General features: G+C 51.9%; 1 protein-coding gene across 1 annotated transcript in view; it reads right to left on the bottom strand.

Moving 5' to 3' along the window:
* Positions 1 to 10,963: 10,963 nt before the first annotated feature.
* HYDIN (HYDIN axonemal central pair apparatus protein) overlaps positions 10,964 to 25,367 on the bottom strand; it is a 454,160-nt gene continuing 439,756 nt past the window's right edge. Inside the window, exons 79-86 of the mRNA XM_084644216.1 lie at positions 24,805 to 25,085; positions 24,117 to 24,336; positions 23,202 to 23,414; positions 20,178 to 20,341; positions 15,996 to 16,146; positions 15,427 to 15,657; positions 13,183 to 13,407; positions 10,964 to 12,282 (exon numbers count right to left, since the gene is read on the bottom strand). Of these exons, the coding sequence (XP_084500342.1) occupies positions 11,794 to 12,282; positions 13,183 to 13,407; positions 15,427 to 15,657; positions 15,996 to 16,146; positions 20,178 to 20,341; positions 23,202 to 23,414; positions 24,117 to 24,336; positions 24,805 to 25,085 (1,974 nt within the window). The 3' untranslated portion in view covers positions 10,964 to 11,793. The remainder of the gene's footprint in view (positions 12,283 to 13,182; positions 13,408 to 15,426; positions 15,658 to 15,995; positions 16,147 to 20,177; positions 20,342 to 23,201; positions 23,415 to 24,116; positions 24,337 to 24,804; positions 25,086 to 25,367) is intronic.

Genomic DNA, 25,367 nt, shown 5'->3' with positions numbered 1-25,367 from the left:
TTATGCTCTTCTATGTGTCTGACAATTTTATTCATAGATTCACAGATACTAAGGTCAGAAGGGACCATTATGATCATCTAGTCCGACCTCTTGCACTACTATTGTTTCAACTAATTTGCCCAATACTGACGTTAGACTTTCTGGTCTGTAATTGCCAGGATCACCTCTAGAGCCCTTCTTCAATAGTGGCGTTACATTAGCTATCTTCCAGTCACTGGGTACAGAAGCTGATTTAAAGGACAGGTTACAAACCATAGTTAATAGTGCTGCAAATTCACATTTGCAATCTTTAAGAACTCTTGGGTGAATGGCATCTGGTCCTGGTGACTTGTTACTGTTCAGTTTCTCAATTAATTCCAAAAAAGTATAGCTCTCATTTGCCTATGCAAATGCTCACCCATAATGCATTCTGCCAGATAGGTGTGTCAGCGAGTGCACGTCACTCGTAAGGGTCCCCTCCCCACAGCCTGCTCCCTCAGGGTATCCATTGACTACCCCTCAGTGGTATTTAAAGGGTTGGTATCGCTGGGCAGAGACACAGTGAGCAGGAGGCCAATGGGGTGTGAGGATGCATAGAAGGTAAACACACAGGGATATCACAGGAGATTAGTGATGTCTTCTTACCACTGGCCTCTCCCCTCCTGGTCCAAAACAAAATCAGCCCATGGATCAGGTACCAATGATTTTGTTGCCCTGGATTTGAGGAGTGTGTGTGTACCCCAGAATATGATCAAGCTAACTGCAACCATTTTGTGTGCATTCAGCCACCATGAATTAATATCTATGATGAGATAATTGCCTTCTATGATGAGATAACTAGCTCTGTGGATGAGGGGAAAGTGGTGGACATGTTGTTCCTTGACTTTAGCAAAGCTTTTGACACGGTCTCCCACAGTATTCTTGCCAGCAAGTTAAAGAAGTATGGGCTGAATGAATGGACTATAAGGTGGATAGAAAGTTGGCTAGATTGTCGGGCTCAACGGGTAGTGATCGATGGCTCCATGTCTAGTTGGCAGCTGGTATCAAGCGGAGTGCCCCAAGGGTCAGTCCTCAGGCCGGTTTTGTTCAATATCTTCATTAATGATCTGGAGGATGGTGTGGATTGCACCCTCAGCAAGTTTGCAGATGACACTAAACTGGGAGGAGAGGTAGATACGCTGGAGGGTAGGGATAGGATACAGAGGGACCTAGACAATATGAGGATTGGGCCAAAAGAAATCTGATGAGGTTCAACAAGGACAAGTGCAGAGTCCTACACTTAGGACGGAAGAATCCCATGCACCGCTACAGACTAGGGACCGAATGGCTCGGCAGCAGTTCTGCAGAAAAGGACCTAGGGGTTACAGTGAACGAGAAGCTGGATATGAGTCAACAGTGTGCCCTTGTTGCCAAGAAGGCCAATGGCATTTTGGGATGTATACGTAGGGGTATTGCCAGCAGATCGAGGGATGTGATCGTTCCCCTCTATTCGACATTGGTGAGGCCTCACCTGGAGTACTGTGTCCAGTTTTGGGCCCCACACTACAAGAAGGATGTGGAAAAATTGGAAAACGTCCAGTGGAGGACAACAAAAATGAATAGGGGACTGGAACACATGACTTATAAGGAGAGGCTGAGGGAACTGGGATTGTTTAGTCTACGGAAGAGAAGAATGAGGGGGGATTTGATAGCTGCTTTCAACTACCTGAAAGGGGGTTCCAAAGAGGATGGAACTAGACTGTTCTCAGTGGTCTCAAGTTGCAGTGGGGGAGGTTTAGGTTGGATATTAGGAAACACTATTTCACTAGGAGGGTGGTGAAACACTGGAATGCGTTAACTAGGGAGGTGGTGGAATCTCCTTCCTTAGAAGTTTTCAAGGTCAGGCTTGAGAAAGCCCTGGCTGGGATGATTTAGTTGGAGATTGGCCCTGCTTTGAGCAGGGGGTTGGACTAGATGACCTCCTGAGGTCCCTTCCAACCCTGATATTCTATGATATTCTGTGAACTGAAGCAGCAAAGCTGGTTGAAAACCTCAGCCTAGGAAGAGAAGTCTGGGGCTGTACGTTTCACACTGCAGTCCCACACCCCTCCAGATAGACTGGCTTACATTTCAAAAGGCTGCTCCTAGACTGGCCAGGAATCAAATGCCGGCGGCCCCCATGGCAAGCGAGAATTCTGCACTGAGCCACCAATATCCCGGCTGCAGGAAAGGCTGGACCAGTCGTTTAAGGACTGAGCCCTGGTCTACACAACATTTAGATCGACCCAGTCACGGCACTCAGGGGTGTGAAAAATTTACACCCCAAGGGCCGTACGTAAGCCAGCCTGACCCCGCTGTAGGTGCAGTTAGGTCAGCGAAGGAGTTCTTCCAGTGATTTCGCTCGGGCCACTTGGAGAAGTGGGATATTGACACTGATGGAAACCCCCCACCATCGACGTCGGGGCATCGCTGGCGCTCGGGTGGCAGAGCTGCAGATGTGCTTCCATAGCGCAGACAGGCCCAGAGTCCCAGGGACGCCCCGGGCCGGGAACTGCTCCTCACATACACTGAAGCTGCTACGTCAGTGAACGCTCCTCTCCCCATGGTGCTAGAAATGGGATTTACTCGGTTTCATATTTGTTAAGTCAGTCCCCTGGAAAGGGCTAACTAGGACAGAGGGTTAGGTTGGTGCATGGCAATCACTTTTAATTAAGAAAAAAAGCCTCGCTCTTGCATTGGCCGGGAATCGAACCCGGGCCTCCCACGTGGCAGGCGAGAATTCTACCACTGAACCACCAATGCTACAGCTGGAAAAAACTGCTTCTCCAGCTGTTTCGTTCACGCTGCACACATGGTGACAGTCAGGAAGTTTCGGGTTACGCCCCTGCTTTGGAAACATGTAATTCTGGCCTTAGGCTTCTTAAGCCTTGCCCCATAAACCGTGGAAGCAAGAGCACCCCTTGGCTCTTCATTTCACTGTCTTGCTCTTTATTTTAGAGCGTTCATTTCACTTCCCAACAGGCCATTTGCAGAAGTGCTCCGCTCAGACAAGGACATGGTTGGCTCAGCTAACAGTAGAGTGAAGTTCTCCACAAGCCAGGATCTCTGCACTCCACTGGGGAAGCCAGGGAAAGTAACGTAGCCTGGCAATAAACGAACAGCAAGTCTGACTGGTCCACGAGTAAGAACACCTGATAACATGCAGGCACCCCATGACACCACCCTGAAGGTGACAAAAGCTCCATGTGCCACGAGCAGAGGCTACGGGGGTAGGAAAGTACCCTGTGCCTGGAACTGTTGCTTCAGAAATTAAAACTGCCCTCCATGGATATGTCTGAATGGATGCCCAGGACGCTAACGAGTCCTCAGACCCCGCAAGGGTTCTTTACTCACGTGTGCGAGGACAGGAGAGGAGATGGGCATTGTGACTCATACCCAGCTCCACCAACGCCGCTAGGCACAGGCTGGCATGTTGCAATGGGTGTGAGCAGGAGGCTCCTACGTTCTGTCCCAGAACTGGCCACTGATTGGCTCAGTGACTGGGGAGCAGCCAGCTGTAAACCCGGGATACTGTGGCTTCCTCTTCTAGTGACCTCTTGGTTCCAGCTAAAAGCGGCTGTTATCCAGCAGCTGCCAATAGGCGAAAGGCAGGTTGGCAGGGCTCCAGCCAGAGGAGAAAGTGCTGGGATGTGCCTTCCCTGGCTGCAGCCCTGCAACCTCCCAGCAGGGCTGCAGCCAGGGAAGGAAGCGTTGGGATATGCCAAGCCTGGGCCTCCAGTGCCAGGGCAGGGTGCAGCCTCCGTGAGCCGTGCACATTTTAACTGAAAAAGAGCCATAGGCAGCTCGCGATCCATGGTTTGCCCACCCCTGCCATATACAAACGAAACTGCCAGCCCCTAAATCCCAGACAAGAGTGATCGCACTCCCACGTCTTCCATGGATTTTCCTATCTTGGCTACTAGGAGAATGGTGTTGCCAGCTGTGGATGTGTGGCCTGGAAGCCCTGCATGCACTAGAAAAGTCATTTGTGGCTTGTAGCTTGCAGCGTTTTGCTTCTTTTTTTTGATTGGCTCCCGGCAAGTGGGGGAGAGAGTCAGGGGTGCACAGTGGGCCCATCACAGTCCCAGACTGCAGGCTGGGGGGATCTAGTCACAGAGTGTTGGGGTTCTAAGGGATTGGCTTGTTTTGGCCTTGTTTTGAAATGGGATTAGCTTGATTTTTGGTTTATTGTGAAAGTTGGGGTGCTTATTTACCAGGTGAAAGTTGGCAACTGTGCTTGTTACTTGTGTAGTAGATTGTCTTTCCAAAAAGGTTTTTTAACGTTACCTATTTGAATGGTGTCTAATCTTCCCAGGTTCCACTGAAGGACCTCTGCAGAGTCTCAGGGTTATTTGTGAGCTCTAACACCTTAATTGAAGGGGTCATAGGTGAAAAACCATGCTCAGAAGTGTCCCGAGCCTCTGTTTGCTAGAAGCTGGGAATGGGCAACAGGGGATGGATCACTTGATGATACCTGTTCTGTTCATTCCCTCTGGGGCACCTGGCACTGGCCACTGTTGGAAGACAGGATACTGGGCTGGCTGGACCATTGGTCTGACCCAGTCTGGCCGTTCTTATGTTCTTGTTACGTTCTTATGTGCAGCCCAGAGAGAGGAGCCCATGCAGCTCTGTGGTTCCCCCAGCACCCTCGCTCCCCATGGAAAGCCCCGACACCTGGGCTGCAGCTTCTCCCGCCTCTGCTACTACCTTGCCCGCAGCCTCCCCTCTCAGCATGCAGTGCCAGGACCGCGGCAGGGGCTCTGTTGTTGGACAAGGATGCAGGTGCTTCAGCTCATTGCTTCCCTGTGGTAGCGGTCTCTGGCAACAGGTAGATTTGAGGGCCTGCAGGCAGGAAAGCCACATCCCAGAGCTTCCTTTCCTGCCTACAGCCCAACAAACCTGCCTTTCGCATATTGGTCCCGGTGCCAGGGCAGGATGCAGCCCAGAGGGGGCAGGGAGAGGTACTATGCAGCCCCAGCACTTCCTTCCCTGGCTGCAGCCCCACAAACCTTCCTGTGGCCAGGGTCTTTCTTCCAAAAGCAGTTGTTAATAAGCAGCATGGCTGTGCCGAAGTCTGAATCCCATTCTCAGAAGACTGGGAACCGCTCCCTGCTGGTGCACTAGGAGGTATTTCAGGCTCCGATTGAGCTTCTTGTGCTGGTTTAGCTGCTTCTGCAGGTGCAGACTCTGTGGCACCCTTTGGTGCTGGCTCCCATGACTCTGGTGGGGATGCAAGCACGGGCTCTGGTGCTGGCTGCTCCCCCGTTCCGATCCTTGGGCTGGTTCTGGCTGGGTCCCAGGAACTGGATCTACAACTGCTGTCATAGACTCTGGTCTGGGGTCTGGTTTGACCAGCTCTGGCTGGGTCCCTGTAGGAGGCTCAGGAATGGGGTTAGGTGTGGAGGCCTGTTTAGCCTGGCTGCGGGTGACCATCCCCACCCTTTCTGTTAGCCTCACATGGTTGGCTAGGTCTTCAAGTTTTTCCTAATATCCAGCCTAAACCTCCCCCACTGCAACTTGAGACCATTACTCCTCGTTCTGTCATCAGCTACCCCTGAGAACAGTCTAGATCCATCCTCTTTGGAACCCCCTTTCAGGTAGTTGAAAGCAGCTATCAAATCCCCCCTCACTCTTCTCTTCTGCAGACTAAACAATCCCAGCTCCCTCAGCCTCTCCTCATAACTCATGTGTTCCAGTCCCCTAATCATTTTTGTTGCCCTTCGCTGGACTCTCTCCAATTTATCCACATCCTTCTTGTAGTGTGAGGCCCAAAACTGGACACAGTACTCCAGATGAGGCCTCACCAGTGTCGAATAGAGGGGAACGATCACGTCCCTCGATCTGCTGGCAATGCCCCTACTTATACAGCCCAAAATGCCATTGGCCTTCTTGGGAACAAGGGCACACTGCTGACTCATATCCAGCTTCTTGTCCACTGTCACCGCTCTCTCCCAGTTGTAGCCAGGGGGTAGCCTGCATCCTAAACTCCTCAGACCCGGCCCCACCCCAAAACCTGCATCCCCAACCCTCTGCTCCAGCTCTGAGCCCCCTCCCGCACACCAAGCCCCTCATCCTCAGCCCCGCCCCAGAGCCCACACCCCCAACCAGAGCCCTCACCCCCCCCATCCCAACCTTCTGCCCCAGCCCTGGGCCCCCTCCCATACTCTGAACCCCTCGGCCCCACCCCACCACATGAATTTTGTTATGTGCACCAATGTGAAAGGGACGTGTCACACACCACCTCCACGTTGGTGCACATAACAAAATTCATTCCGCACACGGGTGGGGAAAATGAGAGGGAACCTGCTTCTGGCTAAAGTACTCAGAAGGCCCCCATAACCAGAGGGTCTGAGCACCTCATAATCTAATGTATTTGTGCCTCACAGCGCTATTAGCTCCATTCGACAGATGGTGAGCTGAGGCCCAGGGACACCAAGGCCCAGATGCTTAAAGGTAGTTAGGGTGCAAACTGCCACTGATTTCATATGAGACCCCATGACTTGCCCCAGGAGACAAAGTCTCTGGTAGAGCCAGAAAGTGAACCTGGGTTTACTGCTGCCCAGGCTGGTGCTCTAACCACTGCTTCATCGTTTCTCAGTCTCCCCTGCAAACCACCCTGTAAACCCCATTTCTTCCAGGACGTCTTCTCTTCTCTTCACTAATTCCCCACAACCTCTTCAGAACCGTTGCTAAGGAAACTTGCCTTTCCTTGTAAAGCACCTTGCAATTGATGGTGCTATGGTGTGATTTTCTTCTGTTAATAATCATTAAAATCATAACTAATAGGGTTGAGCCAGGGCTCTGCTACTTATATTGGGTGTGGTCTCACAGAGATTGTGCCTAGGAATACAGCCAGATCTTTGAGGCCACATGCTTGGTCTATTTTTCCCTCATGTCTATAATACAGCTTGATAGCCAGCAGGTACTTCGTCAATTATGCTATGACGTTTTACTTTTTTTTCAGGTTAATTGAATTCTGTAATGCCTAAAAAATGATGAAAGGGAAAATATGATCCAATTTCCAAGGAAACTGAAAATGTAAGGGAAAGTTTCCTCTAGCGCTCTTTGAAGCACAGATATGAGCTTGCAGCTGACATCTCTGAAAATTGACATTTGGATCAACTATCTCAGGAACAAATCTCTTCTTTAAAAGTGGGAGTCAGAGGCCTGCAGCGAAGCAGAGAGATCTGTGGTTTGGTACAAGAGCTATGGCTGTGGGAGGCAGGGGACAGACTTCAGAGCTAGATAGCTGCTTCTCCTGATCTGGTGCAGAGAGTAGAGCTTCCATGTTAATGTGCACACTTAGGGCAACCACAAAACTAGGAGAATGCTGGGTAGCATACTGGTGAAAAGCTGGGCTGGACAATTTGTGCCAGGAACCTGCATTGCTTCTGGGACAATGCTAATCTTGGACAACAGGTCCTAGGGTTGAGCTCATAGCTGTTGGGTCTCCACAAACACAAGAGGCCAAGACATCCACTCTGTCTCCAAAAACCAGTCGTTCCAACTCCATCCTTGTTTCTTGTTCCTCTCTCCTTCCATTTCTACTCTCCCTCTAGTGAGCTCTGGATTTGTTTGTTACTCCCCTTTCACTCACTCCCTTCAATCTAGTGCGGAGAGCTGGTGAAAGGTTCACTTCCACCTTTGCCCCCCTTCTCTTTCCTTTTCCTTTCTCCAGTGCTGGAAATTGAGAACAGAAACACTGAGCCAAAGCGCCAGAAAGTAGGCACCAAAGCTAGGCATTGAAAATGGAAGGAGGGGATGTCTTCACTGCAGATTTAGCCCAGGTGCTTACCCAGATGTTGCCCCTAATCCCCTCCCTATCCACACACAAAACCCTCTCACCTAAGTGTAGTGATGCTTCCAACCCAGGCTCGCTGGTCCATCCAGAGTCAGAGGTTAGCACCTGGGTGCTTTCACCAAGGCTGTAACCCACTCACTTTTCAATGAAGACACAGGCTAAACAACTCAAGCGTTGAAAGTCCTCCATGTGCCTTCAAACAATTCCTCCCATGTGCCCAGAAGGAGAGGCAAGTTTTCCCACAATTCACTGGGAAAGACTCCTAGAGCGGCTCAGCGCACTGTAGCACAAAGACCCATGGGCTGTGACCCCACAAGTCCTAGAGACATACAGCGGGCATAGCACGTGAGGCTACAGTAACTTGGGTAGGGCTTTGCAATCTGGCTGCTCACACCTGGGCGAAGCTAACCCAGGTGGGCTCAGACTTGGGTGCTGATCACTCAGGTTAACTGCAGTGAAGACATACATATGGGCCTAAGGTGCACCAAAATCAGGAAAGCAGTAAAAACCAGGTTCTGAAGCATCAACCTGCTGGAAATCATCCACTGAAATGCCCAGGCAAACTGCAAAGAGCTGCAAAATAGGGCTCAGAGCATCGATGTCTGCTGAAGTGCCAACTTGAGCACCACTGAGAAAGCAAAGTGCTAAAGAAGGTCATAACCTGGGCCTGAGTGGAAAGCAAGGACTCAGCAGAGGTTGCCCAACAATTCCGCGGCGTAGTCCAGGGGCAAGAAGTGGAGTGGTGGCTACAGAGCTTTAGCTCCTGCAAAGATTCCATCTTTACCGTCAGGGAGAAACTGACTGGCAGGCTCCGAGGGCAACAGGGTGGCGTGCCCCACTTGTAGGGGGCTGCTTCACACTCCATTGGACGACTACCTCACAAACCTGTCTTACCTTGTGGAACAGAGGCCCAGTGGATGGCATATTTAGAGCCATTATTATTATTATCCCCATTTCATAGCTGGAGAAACTGAGGCACAAAACAAGAGTTTTGCTGGTTATTTCACTAGGAGCAGCATCAGGCCTGTAGGAATTAGGTACATAGATGCTTTTGAAAATCTTACTAGGTCCCTATCTGCATCTGTAAGTGCCTAAATATCATTACAAACAAGGCCATGGAGAGGATCACCACTGGGATTAGAACCCAGGTTCCTGGGTCCCAGTTTTGTGCTTACACCTTAGTTTACACCTTTGATGCAGGGGCACCATTTCAGATTTTGGTGGTGGAGGAGTGGGGGCAACTTTAACTGTGATTCCTGGGGCTACTTAGGCACTTGAAAACTCTAGTTTTTTTGGCCGATAACTTAGCAATTAGCTGACAGGAGTCGTGTATCTAATTCCTTTATAAAAGAAAGAAAATTAAATAAATATTAGACCTACTCAGCTCCAGTAACATGTTCTGACATCTTGTGGCAAGTCACTTAAGGGACACTGGTTAGGTTTAAAATGTTAATGTATATATTCTTATTTCATTACTAACTCTGTGGAGAGAGAGACCCTGCAGGGACTCCTTCGTTCTATCCCAGCGCTGGGAGGAGAGCGGGGTCTAGTGGGTTACAGCGGGGAGCAGATACATCTGGGTTCTATATAAGAACATCAGAACGGCCATACTGGGTCAGACCAATGGTCCATCTAGCCCAGTATCCCGTCTGCCGACAGTGGCCAATGCCAAGTGCCCCAGAGGGAATGAACAGAACAGGTCATCATCAAGTTGCCCTGTAGCCCACTCCTACCTTCTGGCAAACAGGTGAGGGGCACGCAGAACATGGTGTTGGATCCCTGCCCACCCTGGCCATTACTGGACCTATCCGCCATGAACTTATCTAGTTCTTATTGGAACCCTGGTATAGTCTTGGCCTTCACAACATCCTCTGGCAAAGAGTTCTACATATTGACTGTGAAGAAATACTTTTTTTCGTTCGTTTTAAATCTGCTGCCTGTTAATTTCATTGGGTGACCCCTAGTGCTTGTGTTGTGTGAAGGGGTAAATAACACTTCCTTATTCAATTTCTCCACGCCAGTCATGATTTTATAGACCTCGAGCATATCCCCCTTAGTCGTCTCTTTTCCAAGATGAAAAGTCCCAGTCTTATTAATCTCTCCTCATACAGAAGCTGTTCCACACCCCTCATCATTTCTGTTGCCCTTCTCTGCACCTTTTCCAATTCCAATGTATCTTTTTTGAGATGGGATGACCACATCTGCACTATTCAAGATGTGGGCATACCATGGATTTATAGAGAGGCAATATGATATTTTTCTCTTTTTATCCCTTTCCCAATGATTCCCAGCATTCTGGTGGCTTCTTTAATTGCCGCTGCACATTGAGCGGATGTTTTCAGAGAACTCTCCACAATGACTCCAAGATCTCTTTATTGACAGGTTCAGCTAATTTAGACCCCATCATTTTGCATGTATAGCAGGGATTATATTTTGCCAAGTGCATTACTTTGCATTTATCAGCATTGAATTTCTTTTGCAATTGTGTTGTCCAGTCACCAAGTTTTGTGAGCTCCCTTTGTAGCTCTTCGCAGTCTGTTTTGGACTTAACTCTCTTGAGTAGTTTTGTATCATCTGGAAATTTTTCCATCTCACTGTTTACCCCTTTTTCCAGATCATTTATGAATATGTGGAATAGGACTGGTCCCAGTAAAGAGCCTGTGGGGCACCACTCTCTCCATTCTCACCATTTATTCCTACCCTTTGTTTCCTGTCTTTTAACTGGAGTGCCTGGCAGTGCTTTCAGGATCATCTAAGGATCCTTAATTTACTGTAATGACAAGTCTTCTGTTACCTTAATCCCCCTGCCCCTGTGTATAAACAAACTCCCTGCCCCAAAGGCTATGCTGCTCCCAGCTTCCCAACTCCTCACATCTCACACTCCAGCTGTTGCAGCTAAGAGTGCTGTCAGGGGCTAGGGTGAGTAGGCCTTCCCTATGAAACTCGGGTGGGGGGGGGGGCGGAACGGGACTAGAGCCCTCCCCTGGCCCCCCTAAATGGCGCCCCTGCTTTGACTCCTTTCTAGATAGTCATGAAACCCCCAAGTTCTCTGGATTCTTTTTCCACCCCAATTTTCCCTTGTCTTGAAGCCCAGGGTGTCTGTGTGCTAGCTATGGCATTCCAGTCCAGAAGTACTATCACGTTAACCAGATCCACCAGAATCTCTATGTTTGCTTAACTATCTTTATTCCAAAACACATTTTTATACAGCAAACAAAGAAACCACCTTGCCAACAGTCATCGTAGCCTCTGATCCCAGAGGGTGAGATCAGCTGGGAGGCATGATGGAGTCCTCATATTTCTGGGGTACAACGTGAGTGCTTTCATGAACTCTCCTCTGCTCTTTTGGGAAAAGCTGCAGCACCTTTGGTGGCTTGTACACAGGGTATATTTTTAAGAAATCCACAGTAAGCGAATCCTCCTTCAGGCAGGAACGTTTGTACTTTGAAGGCAATGCCATTGGTGGTTATCAACTGAGGGAGGATAAATTGACCAAGTCTTGACGCATGCAGTCAGACCATATACACAGATAGCTGGGATCTTCCCCACTGATCTCATGCCCCTTTCTATATCGTAAGTTTGATATAATTTGACTAACAGATCAGTGACTCTATCAGGCCAAGGTCACTTCAGTAGTTAGCTTGCTCTTTGGGAATTTTCAACAAATATACAGGTGGGTGTGTTCTGTGCACGCTGCTGTATCCAATCCTGCAGTCGCCCACTGATTTCAGTAGGCGTGCAGATCCTATAAACATTTTCTGTACTGGCAAGAACAGTGGTGAAGAGATTCCGGTGCTGCTTTTCACTGCCAAGGCACATCTGTGTTGTAGAGAGAGTCCATTCTGTATGGAGATGGGGAGGGAAATGAAGACCAGTCTGATTCAGATCCTAGGAGGTGCATGACTGCACACTTGGAGTTGCGAGTGGCTCAGCAAAGTGGGGGAAATGCCCGTTTAGGGACTGGGACACTGATGCTCTGCATGCGTGCCACTAGGTCACTTCTCAGGGGTTATACCCTTCAAGTAATAAACCCAGGAAATGCCTGCCCCCATGCCTGATGCTCGGGCACAGGAGACAACCAGCCTGCTGGTGACGGGCATCTTGCTGCCAGTGGGGTTCCCCTCAAAGAAGACGGTGATGAAGATGTTCTTCTTGGAACGTATGTTCTCAGCTGCCTTTATGGTAAAAGCTGGGTTCTCCACATTGTAGGTGAAGGCCGTGTGCTGCAGGAACACGTTCTTGAAGGGAATGGTCGTGCTGGAGCCAGCCTTGATCTGAAAGGGGCCCTGAGGCTTGGGGGGCACCGACATGCCAAAGAGCGGGATGCTGTATTCTCCTCCGATGGGTGAAGACAGGATGAGAGTTGCTCTTGATTCACCCAGCTGGTAGGGTTCATAGGTTATGTCCACACTGACCTCTGTGCCCCCCTGAGAGCCTGGGGATGCATTGATGATTTTATCCGTGTGGAAATCTGAACAGTCAATCTGCAAGGGGAGAGAAGGCGCCACTTGGATTTGGAGAAGGCATTGTAGCCCCTGTGGCCCAAGGTCTGACATACCCCAGAGCTCAGGAACAGGAACAGCAGTGGGGCAGTGGGGTAATTTAGCATCAGCAGGGTTCCGATACAAAATGTATGTTTACTGTTTTCTAACTGAAATGCACATTCCAGCCCCCTTCACTTGGGGCCTTTCCATGCACACAGGGAAAGCCCAAACCTCCCCCCTCCCAATTGGAACTCTGGGAAAGTTTGGCTCTGGGGATGGCTTAGGTGTTATTGCCTTGGGCAGTAACACCATGACTAACGTTGCCACAAAAGGGGATGTCTTCACTCTAGAATAATCACAGCACTAGGTAGAACTCATCTCGCACATAGTAGATCTCAAAGTATTTTACAAATAGGACAGTAACATTCAACCCCTTTTACAGATGGGGAAACTGAGGCACAAAGCGGGGAAGCAACTTGTCCACAGTCATTCAGCAGGCCAGTGGCTGATCTGAGACTACAGCCCAAGCCTCCAGTTCAGTGCTCTGTCCCCTAGGCTACACTGACCCCCTAAGCACCATTGCACTGTGGTGGCAGCTCTGATAAAGACTGAGTGACCCCACAAGGGAAGATGGTCCCTGCAGAAGGCTCAGCTTTGGTGGTGAAGTCAGTGGGAAGGCTGGCTACTTCACCACAACCTCACCACCTGTATTGGCCAAGCTAGGAAAGGTTCCAGCAGGACGGGGAGAGCAGTGCTGAAGGGGCCTAGTACTGCTCAAGAAGGCTGATGGGGTACATAGACTGAGTTGCCTGCTGAATGTTTGTATTTCCACCCCCTTGAGCACTGGTGGCTTCCTTATTCTTCAGCTAGCCCCAGAGCAGAGCGGGGGACCCTGATCACCTTGCAGGTGTACTCTGTTCTTTGACGGGTGTAGTTAATGAACTTGGTGGTGATGATCTGGCTGCTGCCCAGCATGGCACGGAAGTACAGCGGCTTCTCCGGCCTGGCTGCAAGGGCTTTCAGGTTCAGGTCATACTGGAAGGAGCCCAAGTCGCTGCTCTGGAGCACCAAGCGCCCACTGACCTCCCCGACTTTTAGGGGCTGGAATTCGAACATGAGCACCCCCTGGGGGGAAAAGAGAGAACAACCTAGTCCATCTGCATGGGAGCAGAAATGTTAGTGTCCAGCCCAGGGATGGAAATTAGTACTTGGCGTGCTGCATCATGGACAGTCAACAGCTGTTGTAACACCCAGTGCCCTTGCAACCCAATCCGTACTCACTTGTGTAACACTCACACCTGTAACGCCGACAGACCCTGGTGGTCAGCATTGAACCTGGGACCTCTGGAGCTTAATATATGAGCCTCTACTGCATAAAAGCCATACGGCCGTTAACTAAGGCTGTAAAGCAGACTCATTAATCTCTCTAAGTGGTCTTGATGCCACTAGATGGGACAGAACACCACACCCAGGAGGTGTGTGGGTTACACTTGCTCAGTGCATTTATCATCTACAGCCTCATAGAGAAGCACCTGGGTTTACATGGTGGGCATGGTGCAGACGGGGTGTGAATTAATTAATCAATGACCATTATTTATCAATTCATAAGATGAAATGACACATGTGTACCCCTAGACAGGGGGACAGAAAGAGAATAAATTGTGGAGCTAACAAAGTTGTTTCATTGTTCTGATCACTCTGCTTGCGTGTTACATCTCTTTCACCCATCTTCCCTGAGCCTGGCTTGTCCATTTGGCTTGTAAGCATTTTGGGACAGGGATTAGCTCTGATAAGTCTCTATGGGCTGAACCACAAGGGTATGTGTCTCGAGGAATTGCTGGAACACTGAAAACAAAAGGTAATCTAATGCGCCCTGCCTTATTTACTTACTCTTTTTGCAATATTAACACTCACTTTAGGATGGTTTATAGGAGAAGGAGTTTTCTGACCTGGTGCTTCTCTGCTTCCCAAGAGAACACACAAACAAAGAGCACAAACAAAGCCTTCCCCCCCGCAGATTTGAAAGTATCTTCTTTCCCCATTGGTCCTTTTGGTCAGGTGCCAACCAGGTTATTTGAGCTTCTTAACCCCTTACAGGTAAGGAGGAATTCTAGGCTACCCATAGCTGTATGGTTATAACAAACGTCGATATAAATAACGACATTCCTGATTTCTCATGCCCAGATCCTGGGGTGGGGGGAGGGGCAGGTGCATTGACGGAGTCGGTGGAGAGCTGTGAGAAACCCCTGTGAAGCAGGAGGGAGGATGATGCTTGTGCCTGTCCATGTCTGTCTGTTCGTTAATTAGCCATTCATTGTGTCCTTCCTGCGTTGTGGAGAATCTGTCCCAGGGAAAATTAAAAGCTCCCCGCCAGCCCCCAGGCAAAGTGGCAATATTTTCCAAACTAAAGCTGTATCCTGCATCCAACTTTTGTGTCCTTTTGCTCTTTGGGCCAGGGGAGTTGGGGTGGTGAAGGAGCTTGGTAGAGCAGAGAGCAGCTCAGCCCCTCTTCAGCTGCTCTCGGCCTACTTAGAAGAAGGGTGTGGGGAGCTGGGGTGTTGGGCGCAGCCAAGGCTGGGACTGGGGACAGAGATGATGCACAGGAGGGCAGGCAGAAGCCTCGTGGGATTGCACTTGGAGAAGCAACTGAACCAGTGCAGCAGTTAGTGCAGTGATTGCTCCCTGCGACTGCCCTGACGGGGACTGACACAGGGGCGAATGACTCAGTAGCTGGCCTTGCAAACAGCCAGTGCAACCACAACAGCGGTGGGAAGGCCTGTGGGCTTGTTGGCAGCAACTTTGCACATGGCCGTGTGATGTGTTACAGGCATACCAGTGGTGCATGGAAGATTCCTGCAGGGCAGTGTAGGGATACTCTGCATATCCACACTCTGCTGCATCTCTGATTTGCTTACCCTACCCATCTTCTCCTTTCCATGGGACCCTTTGGGGACTGCAGCCCTCTGAGGATCAGGTGGTGTCTGTTACCACTGGAAACCAGCCCCATAGTGCACACACAGATCAGGCTAACACCTGGCTCAGGAGCACTTGGGCTGTTGACATTCCTGAAGGTCAGAGCAATTGCCTTACTGCAGAGGGAGGAGAGCAGTGCAAGCAGGTTTGCTGTGCAAGGCTTTGCTCTACCTCGGACTGGGCGGGCACAACGAACTGCGGTGGGAAGTTGACATCAGGCACTTTGCAGTCTGTAGTAAACGTCACCGGGAAGAAGAGGGGGTTTTCCACCCTGATGGATGAAGACGTGCTCTGCCGAACAGGGGTAACCATCTCGATGGTGCTGAGCGGACCGGAAGGGATGGCCTTGAACGTGACCAGGTAGAACAAGTACTCCTGTGTCGCCTCATTGCGAAAGGTCACCTGAAATCAAGCACAAAAGAGGTAACAGTCAGACCTAGGGGAGCTCCCCTCTGGACCAGGGACTGGTTCTGGTCACAGGAGAAATGAACTCACCTTGGACTCTTCCCACCTGCCTCCTATGCACACCTGGCAGAGAACAAGTGCCCTGATCAACTTCCAGTGGATTCCAGGGGAGCTTTACTTTAGATGCCTAACTACCAGAGCAGTCACTTCATTCTGGGCACCCAAAAGTTTCAATGTTTTGGTTTAAAATCCTAGAGACTCCCATCATCACCCCTACACACAATCAGCAAGCAACCATTCCTTTGCAGAGTAGCGGGGCCTGGGAGTGGGCCTACCTTGGCACTGAATAGCCCTTCCTTGTAGGAGAAGAAGGTGAGCTTATAGTCCTTCTTGGAGGAGGCAGGCACTTCCGTGTAATCCAGCCCCTTCAGCATGGTGGTGATGTCCGACTTTTCTGGTTTGATCATATCCACTATCACATGGAACCTGGGGAGAGACAAACAAGACAAAGGTCAAAAGGCCTCATTTCCACTGCAAACAGCCAGACATCAGCCAGGTAGCAAACATTTACGCAGGCTGTCCGATTGGTGCCCCTAGAGTATGTCTACACTATAGTAGGGACGCGGGCTCTGACATATGTCTACACCCTGCCCTAACACCCACACAGCACCCACACCTCTCCGAACACAGGCTGACTGGCTCGTCCCAGGGTAGAGGTCTGCACCCGCGTTCCACTCTAGTGTCACGCCAGCCCACTTTGCCAAGGCTGTTGTAGCCAGGCTTGTGTTTGGACAGTCCAGCAAAGCTATCCCATAATTCCTGGGCCCTGCACGGTCTGGCCTTTCTGCTCCTCAATAGCTGGTCAAACATGTGCTTTGTGGTTCCAAACCATGTGACCAGGGCCAGCTTTAGGGAAAATGGCACCCTGGGCGAACTTGCATTTTGGTGCCCCTGGCCCCTGTGTGCCTGGCACCCCCCATTGCCCCTGGCCCCCATGAACTCCCCAGGCTCCCCACTCTCCCTCCCCCCATAACTCCTGGACTGTGCCCACTTCACCCCAATGCCTGTTCCCCCTCCTGCACTACTAATCCCTACACCCCTTCATTCCCAACCTCTGCCCCTCTCCTGCACCCTAACCCCTATACTGTGCCACCTTCACCCCAATCCCTGCACCTCCCTCCTGTGCCTCTAACCCCTGCCCTGTGTGTCCCCTCACCCCAACCCCTGCCCTCCTCCTGCACCCCAACAGCTGCCCCTCCTGTGCCCCTAACCTCTGCACTGTGCCCCCTTCACCCCAACCCCTGCCCCCTCCTGTGCCCCAATCCCTGCACTCTGCATGTCCCCTCACCCCAACCTCTGCCCTCCTCCTGCACCCTAACCCCGCCCCGTCATGTGCCCTCAATCCCTGCACTGTGCCCTCTTCACTTCTACCCCCTGCACCTTCCTCCTGAGCCCCAACCCCTGCCCTGTGCCCCTAACCTCTGCACTGTGCCCCCTTCACCCCAACAGCTGCCCCTCCTGTGCCCCTAACCTCTGCACTGTGCCCCCTTCACCCCAACCCCTGCCCCCTCCTGTGCCCCAATCCCTGCACTCTGCATGTCCCCTCACCCCAACCTCTGCCCTCCTCCTGCACCCCAACCCCGCCCCTCATGTGCCCTCAATCCCTGCACTGTGCCCCCTTCACCCCAAATCCAGCACCTGCCTGAGCCCCTAACCCCTGCCCTGTGCCCCCTTCACCCCAACCCCTGCACCTCCCTCCTGCACCCACGTGGGGAAACTGACCTGGATGCACAAAGCAGCTGGCACTGCTCTCGCTCCCCCACCGGACTGCTGCTCCTCCGCCCCCCCGCAGCCCTAGGGGGCTGAGCCTGTGATGGGGGAGCAAGGAGCTGTCAGGGCTCCCTGCATCCAGGTCACTTTCCCTGCCGGCTGCGTAAGGGGAGGGCAGGAGAGCAGCAGCTCCTGATGTCTCGGCCCAGCCCAGGTGGGGAAGTGACCTGGATGCAGGGAGTCCTGGTGTGTGTGTTGGGGGGGGAGCGTGAAGGGTGTGGGTGTGGGTGTGTTGGGGGGGGAGCGTGAAGGGTGTGGGTGTGTTGGGGGGACTGTGTGAAGGGTGTGGGTGTGTTGGGGGGGAGTGTGAATGGGGATGTGGGTGTGGGTGTGTTGGGGGGGAGTGTGAAGGGTGTGGGTGTGGGTGTGTTGGGGGGACTGTGTGAAGGGTGTGGGTGTGTTGGGGGGAGTGTGAAGGGGGATGTGGATGTGGGTGTGTTGGGGGGGAGTGTGAAGGGTGTGGGTGTGTTGGGGGGGAGTGTGAAGGGGGGTGTGGGTGTGTGTTGGGGGGAACTGTGTGAAGGGGTGTGGGTGTGTTGGGGGGGAGTGTGAAGGGTGTGGGTGTGGGTGTGTGTTGGGGGGGAGTGTGAAGGGGGGTGTGGGTGTGTTGGGGGGGGAGTGTGAAGGGGGGTGTGGGGGTGCGTTGGGGGGGGGAGCGTGTGGGCGCCCGAGTGAGTGCGTGCGTGCGCTGTCTCTTTAAGAAAGCACTCGGGGCAGGAGCCTGACCTTGGCTTGTTCAGACACAAGCAGCCGCCAGCAGCCCCAGCCCCAGAGAGGCAGCAGCGCCCACAGATTCCCCCGTCCCGTCCCCCCAGCTTAGGGGGAATCGGTACACCGGGGGGGGCAGGACACCCCGCCATCAGCCCCCACCGAGCAGTCAGGAGGACGTTCCCAGGCCGGAGGGGCTAGACAAATTGGAGGATTGGGCCAAAAGAAAACTGATGAGGTTCAATAAGGATAAGTGCAGGGTCCTGCACTTAGGACAGAAGAATCCAATGCACCGCTACAGACTAGGGACCGAATGGCTCGGCAGCAGTTCTGCGGAAAAGGACCTAGGGGTGACAGTGGACGAGAAGTTGGATATGAGTCAGCAGTGTGCCCTTGTTGCCAAGAAGGCCAATGGCATTTTGGGCTGTATAAGTAGGGGCACTGCCAGCAGATCGAGGGACGTGATCGTTCCCCTCTATTCGACATTGGTGAGGCCTCATCTGGAGTACTGTGTCCAGTTTTGGGCCCCACACTACAAGAAGGATGTGGATAAATTGGAAAGCGTCCAGTGGAGGGCAACAGAAATAATTAGGGGACTGGAACACATGACTTATGAGGACAGCCTGAGGGAACTGGGATCGTTTAGTCTGCGGAAGAGAAGAATGAGGGGGGATTTGATAGCTGCTTTCAACTACCTGAAAGGGGGTTCCAAAGAGGATGGATCTAGACTGTTCTCAATGGTAGCAGATGACAGAACAAGGAGTAATGGTCTCAAGTTGCAGTGGGGGAGGTTTAGGTTGGATATTAGGAAAAACTTTTTCACTAGGAGAGTGGTGAAACACTGGAATGCGTTACCTAGGGAGGTGGTGGAATCTCCTTCCTCAGAGGTTTTTAAGGTCAGGCTTGACAAAGCCCTGGCTGGGATGATTTAGTTGGAGATCGGTCCTGCTTTGAGCAGGGGGTTGGACTAGATGACCTCCTGAGGTCCCTTCCAGCCCTGATATTCTATGATTCTATGAAGTCCTACTCAAGTAATGCAGGGGTCTCAAACTCAGTTTACCTTAGGGCCAGTGCCAGTCCTCAAATCCTTCCGGCGGGCCAATAATGTCACTCATGCCGCACAGAACCTGGCCCGCCAAACTCCGCCCCCACCTGCCTAAGGCTCTGGGAGGGAGTTCGGGTGCTGGGTGCAGGCTCTGGGCTGGGGCAGGGGATGGGGGTGCAGGCTCTGGGAGGGGGTCAGGGCACTTACCTGGGGCTCCAAGGTGGGGTGGGCCAGGGGGCCTCCACGCACTGCTACCTCCAGGCACTGCCCCTGCAGCTTCCCATTGGCTGCAGGGGTGCTCAGGGTGGAGGCGGTGTGCGGAAGCACAGCCCCACCCCACCCCGGGGCTGCAAGGAGGGGCCAGCAGCCACGTGGAGCGTGCAGGAAATTGCTCAGTTCTGCTGCGCTGCTGGTGGTGAGTGGGGCCCCAGGCCATTTTAAATGGTCTGGAGGAAGTGCGCGGGGGAGCGCCCGGGGGTGGCAGGCGAGACCAAGGGAGAGACCCGGCCCCAAAATTGCTGGAGCCCCGGGGGCCACAGTGGGCAGGTTCTCGGGCCACAGATGGCCCACGGGCCGGGACTTTGAGACCCCTGCTGTATTGTTTCTAGACTGCTCTTGCCCTGCCAAAGCTGTTGGGTAAATTTCCCCCGGGCGATTATGGGGAGGGAGATGGAGTTTATTTGGCATAAACCCTCCCAAAGCAGAGCTGTCAGCCAGATCCATGCTTCCTGAGACCGGAATAAAGGCCAGTCTAAGTGCATGTCGACCTTGTGGCCTAGACAATCTCCCAAGAGGCCTTCTGGGACCCCAAGTCACAGCACACACCAACTTCTTGGCTGGGAGTTGTTGGGGTAACAGCAGGGATGGAGCTAGCATGGAAAGCCCCTCTCTGTGCTGCTAGCTGTGAACAGCCACTAGGCCCTTCCCAGTTTACCTTTGTGGCTTGTTCAGCCAGTTTGAGATGGGGAGCAATTCGGTGTAGGTAGTTTTGCACGGCACCTCTCGGACAATGGTCCCTGAAGACTTAGGGGGCTCTGCAGTCCCCTGCAGGAGGTATAGCAAACCTGTCCCATCGGGGAGTGGAAAGAAGATGGAGCCCTAGAGACAATGAAAAAGGTTGGTAGGTTCCTCTGCTTTCACGGTCCCCTGTTCAGCTCCTGAGTGCGCACACACGGGCCAGAGCTGCTGATATGACAAGCGCCCTGTGCTGCACTGCCGGGGGAGCGAGCCATTTTCACCAGCCTAGAAAGACGCACCCCAATGGAAGGCTGATCCTTCACTGGTGAAGAATCGATATAGGGGTCGCCTGCTCTACCGCTCATCCCTCCTGCTGGTGTGGTCGGGGAGAGCCAGGCATGGCCCGGCCCCCACCCCTTATCCCCCCCACCCTGTTTCTCGCCCCTGATGCCCCCCCGATCCCTGCCCCATCCACCCCCCCAACCGCCCCCGAAAGTCCCACCCCTGACTGCCCCCCCGCCACCACATCCAACCCCTCCTCTCATTCCTGACCGCCTCCACCCCCCGGGACCCCTGCCCCATCCAAACACCCCTTCTCCTTGTCCCCTGACTAGCCCCGGAACCCGTGCCCCTGACTGCCCCCTGCCGCCCCATCCAACCCCCCCTCCTTCCTGACTGGCCCCCGCCCAGGACCCCTGCCCCCATTCAACCCCCCCGTTCCCCACCCTCTGACTGCCCCACCCCCTATCCACACCCCCGCCCCTGACCACTCCCCCCGAACTCTACTGCCCTCTATCCAGCCCCCCGCTTCCTGCCCCCTTGCCGCGCAGCACAGAGACCGGGTCAGGCCGGGCTCTGCAGCAGTGCTGCCCCAGGAGCTCGCAGCCCCGCCGCCCCGAGCATTGCGCTGACGGCACAATGAGCTGAGGCTGTGGGGCAAGAGGAACAGCGGGGGAGGGGCTGGGGGTGAGCCTTCCGGGCCAGGAGCTCAGGGGCCAGGCAGGAGGGTCCCACGGGCCGGATGTGGTCCGTAGGCCATAGTTTGCCCACCTCTGATCTAGGTGTATTGAGAGATCTGCAACCTTTGCACCCGGCAGGCAATCCACCATGTGGTTCTCCCAGTCATCACAAACCCAGCTATCTATGTTTCTAATAATTGATTTCCCATAAGAATGGCCAGACTGGGTCAGACCAAAGGTCCATCCAGCCCAGGATCGTGTCTGCCGACAGTGGCCAGTGCCAGGTGCCCCAGAGGGAGTGAACCTAACAGGTAATGATCCAGTGATCTCTCTCCTGCCATCCATCTCCACCCTCTGACAGAGGCTAGGGACACTATTCCTTACCCATCCTGGCTAATAGCCATTAATGGACTTAGCCTCCATGAATTTATCCAGTTCTCTTTTAAACCCTGTTATAGTCCTAGCCTTCACAACCTCCTCAGGCAAGGAGTTCCACAAGTTGACTGTGCACTGTGTGGAGAAGAACTTCCTTTCATTTGTTTTAAACCTGCTGCCCATTAATTTCATTTGGTGGCGCCTTGTTCTTATATTATGGGAACAAGTAAATAACTTTTCCTTATTCACTTTCTCCACACCACTCATGATTTTACAGACCTCTATCATATCCCCCCTTAGTCTCCTCTTTTCCAAGCTGAAAAGTCCTAGCCTCTTTAATCTCTCCTCATAGGGGACCCATTTCAAACCCCTAATCATTTTAGTTGCCCTTTTCTGAACCTTTTCTAATGCCAGTGTATCTTTTTTCAGATGAAGAGACCACATCTGTATGCAGCACTCAAGATTCAAGGTGAGCGTACCATGGATTTATATAAGGGCAATAAGATATTCTCTGTCTTATTCTCTATCCGTTTTTCAATGATTCCTAACACCCTGTTAGCTTTTTTGACTGCCGCTGCACACTGCATGGATGTCTTCAGAGAACTATCCACGATGACTCCAAGATCTCTTTCCTGATTAGTTGTAGCTAAATTAGCCCCCATCATATTGTATGTATAGTTGGGGTTTTTTTTCCCAATGTGCATTACTTTACATTTATCCACATTAAATTTCATTTGCCATTTTGTTGCCCAATCACTTAGTTTTGTGAGATCTTTTTGAAGTTCTTCACAGTCTGCTTTGGTCTTAACTATCTTGCGCAGTTTAGTATCATCTGCAAACTTTGCCACCTCCCTGTTTACCCCTTTCTCCAGATCATTTATGAATAAATTGAATAGGATTGGTCCTAGGACTGACCTTTGGGGAACACCACTCGTTACCCTTCTCCATTCTGAAAATTTACCATTTATTCCTACCCTTTGTTCCCTGTCTTTTTACCAGTTCTCAGTCCATGAAAGGATCTTCCCTCTTATCCCATGACAACTTAATTTACATAAGAGCCTTTGGTGAGGGACCTTGTCAATTTCCTCATTACTGTTACCTGTGTCTCCCTAATAACTGGTGTCCCTTCTCCCAGAGGGGTCTCCTCAGTCCAAGGGATACCATGACATGATGTTGTGAAGGCCAAGACTATAACAGGGTTCAAAAAAGAACTAGATATGTTCACGGAGGATAGGTCTGTCAATGGCTATTAGCCAGGATGGGCAGGGATACAAAACCATGCTCTGAAGTGTTCCTAGCCTCTGTTTGCCAGAAGCTGGGAATGGGCGACAGGGATGGATCACTCCATGACTGCCTGTTCTGTTCATTCCCTCTGAAGCAGCTGGCACTGGCCACCGTTGGATATGAATACTGGGGTAGAGGGACCCTTGTTCTGACCCAGTATGACCATTCTTATGTTCTTATGACATCACCCGGAAGGATGGGGCTCATTTCAACACTCAAATCCTCTGAAAATCTTTGTTTTAAAGCTTGTAGTTGCTAATCTGATACACAGGTTACTCTCCCAGAATCAGTGCTCTGTGTTATCAGGTCTCTAGCAGTGGTTACAAAGGTCTGGTGCAATAAAAGAAACGGCTGCACTGCTTTCATGCCTCCACAGCTCATACCTGATGCTTCTTGTTCTCCACGTTCATGGTGAGGGGCCTGTAAGTGATCTCGTAGGGCTTGTTTTGCTGATGGGCCTCTACCCTGATGAATTCAGGCCCTTTCCATTGTTCCCCCTCAATGATGGGCTGCAGGTTCCATGACTGGTTGCTCCGGTTGGACAGCATGATAGTCTGGGTGTGTTTTCCACGCACCTGACAAGTGAAATTCATCACCTGCAACAGAGGAGCACAAAGAGACTTCATCCCCCTTAGGGAATCCATTCCATTTACCTATGGCATTGTGGTGTGTGGGGGTGCAGGTACTCCTCACCCACATGCAAAGACACAAAAGAAAGAGGGGTGAAGGACAGACAGAGAGGGAGGCATATATAAATACAGAAACAGAGCTCTCTCTTATAAAACCATTTTGCAGGTTTTCATGGAGGGCCCAATTCTGCAGTCCTTAGTAACACAAGCAGGCCTACTGAACACAGTGGGGCTACTCATTGTAAGTGCTGCAGAATGGGCAGACATCAATTACAGTCCTTTTTGTGGACTGGCTGCTTGATTTGGTCTGAGTTCTCCTTTTGGAATTCAGGAGGACTGTGGGGTCCGGCACTCAAGAAATGTCCATCAGTGCCAGAGTTCCCGTTCATGGCCTCTCCCTTCACAAGGTGCTGTCAGGCCCACACTGGAGCCACAAAGCTGGGCATGAGTGTTCATGTCATTACAGAAGTTGAAGATCCTCACTTGGACCTAGTCCTAGAATTAAAGCTCTGTCCTGCTGTAGTTTCCACCTGTGCTGGGAAACTGGGGGACTATGCCCTGCATCCACAGTGACACTGCAGGTTTGGGAACCAAGCCAGCTTCTATGCTGGACCGGGAACGGCACGGGCCGGGGGTGGGGTGGGTGGGGTCTCTCTCTGCTAAGGTTACCTCTTTTGTCATGGGCACCACCACGCAGTATCCAGTCAGAGTGAGCTTGAGCGCTTCGCTGCCCTGGATGCAGCACTGCAGGTTGTCATAGTGGATATCTGGGTTCAGCTCATAGGGATGAAAGATCACTTCGAAGGGGACTTCCATTCCTGGGGAAATGTAACCCTCCACCGGGCTAATGGAGAAATCTGGCTCAAAACTCTTGATGTCCCATTTAAATCTTTCCAAGAAAAGCACAAAGAAAAGGACAGTTTAGAGCTGGGCTCACAGTGCATCCCAGGCCGGGTTGGGAAAGATGGAGCAGGGTTCTCTAAGCATCTCGATGCCTTTCTGTGCTGTCAGTCAGCTATAGATACAGCCCTTGGGCACAGCTGCAGTAGCATGAAAGGTGGCTATGGGCCTTCACAGACATGTAGGTCCTGAGTCTGCAGCCCTGACTCACATTGCAGCGCACACTGGCACTGAGTTAAATGGGATGATTTGGCTTGCGTGAGTATCTCAGCAACACTGGGGGCTACAGAACTGAGCCTGTAGGGAGGCCATATTCCACCACTCTGATGGCATGCTACATACTGTTCTGCTATCTCTGCGTTCTTGGGACAGGCACAGGTCAAGCAAAGATCTCCTGGGGCTCAGGCTCACCACAAACCTTCAGTGGAATAGGTCTTGTGTGAGGACGCTACCTCACCTGACTCCTATGTCTCCCGTGTTCCGCATGAGGACGCGCCGGGAAGCCTGGCTCCGCTGCACCACTGCTCCAAAGGGGATATGATCCTGGTCCAAGCTCACTTCAATGCCCTGGCAGCAGCCCCGCACCACAAAGAAGGAGTGCAGCAGCCCCATGCACTCGAGCATCACCTCCTCTGCAAACTGCGGGATGCGGCACTTTGGGGAGAAAGTCACCTCTACGCTGCAGGTGCCCCCTTTGGGCTTCAGAGTTATGTCGCTGGATGGAGACAAGCTGAGAACCTGCCCAGACAGAGGGCCAAATGTGATGTCTGACCACTGGGAACTCAGAGCCCTCAGAGCTATTGAGAGTAACAGGAGAGATTTCCCAGAGCTGCTTAGTTTCATTCCTGTGCTGCTCCCACCATTATTAGCCCAATCCCAATCGCTCCCTGTAGTAGTGTGTCCCTACAGTGCCTCTCCTCAGCTGCCATTACATCTATGCCAAGAATGGACCTGTTTGGCAGATGGGTGGGAAGGAGGGAAAATACTTACTCTTCCATAGCACCTTCCATCCAAGGCTAT

This window comes from Lepidochelys olivacea, assembly GCF_965140295.1.
Source record: "Lepidochelys olivacea isolate rLepOli2 genome assembly, chromosome: 12".
NCBI classification, from domain to species: domain Eukaryota; kingdom Metazoa; phylum Chordata; order Testudines; family Cheloniidae; genus Lepidochelys; species Lepidochelys olivacea.
The sequence above is the reverse complement of the archived record's forward strand: the minus strand, read 5'-3'. Positions and strand labels throughout refer to the sequence as shown.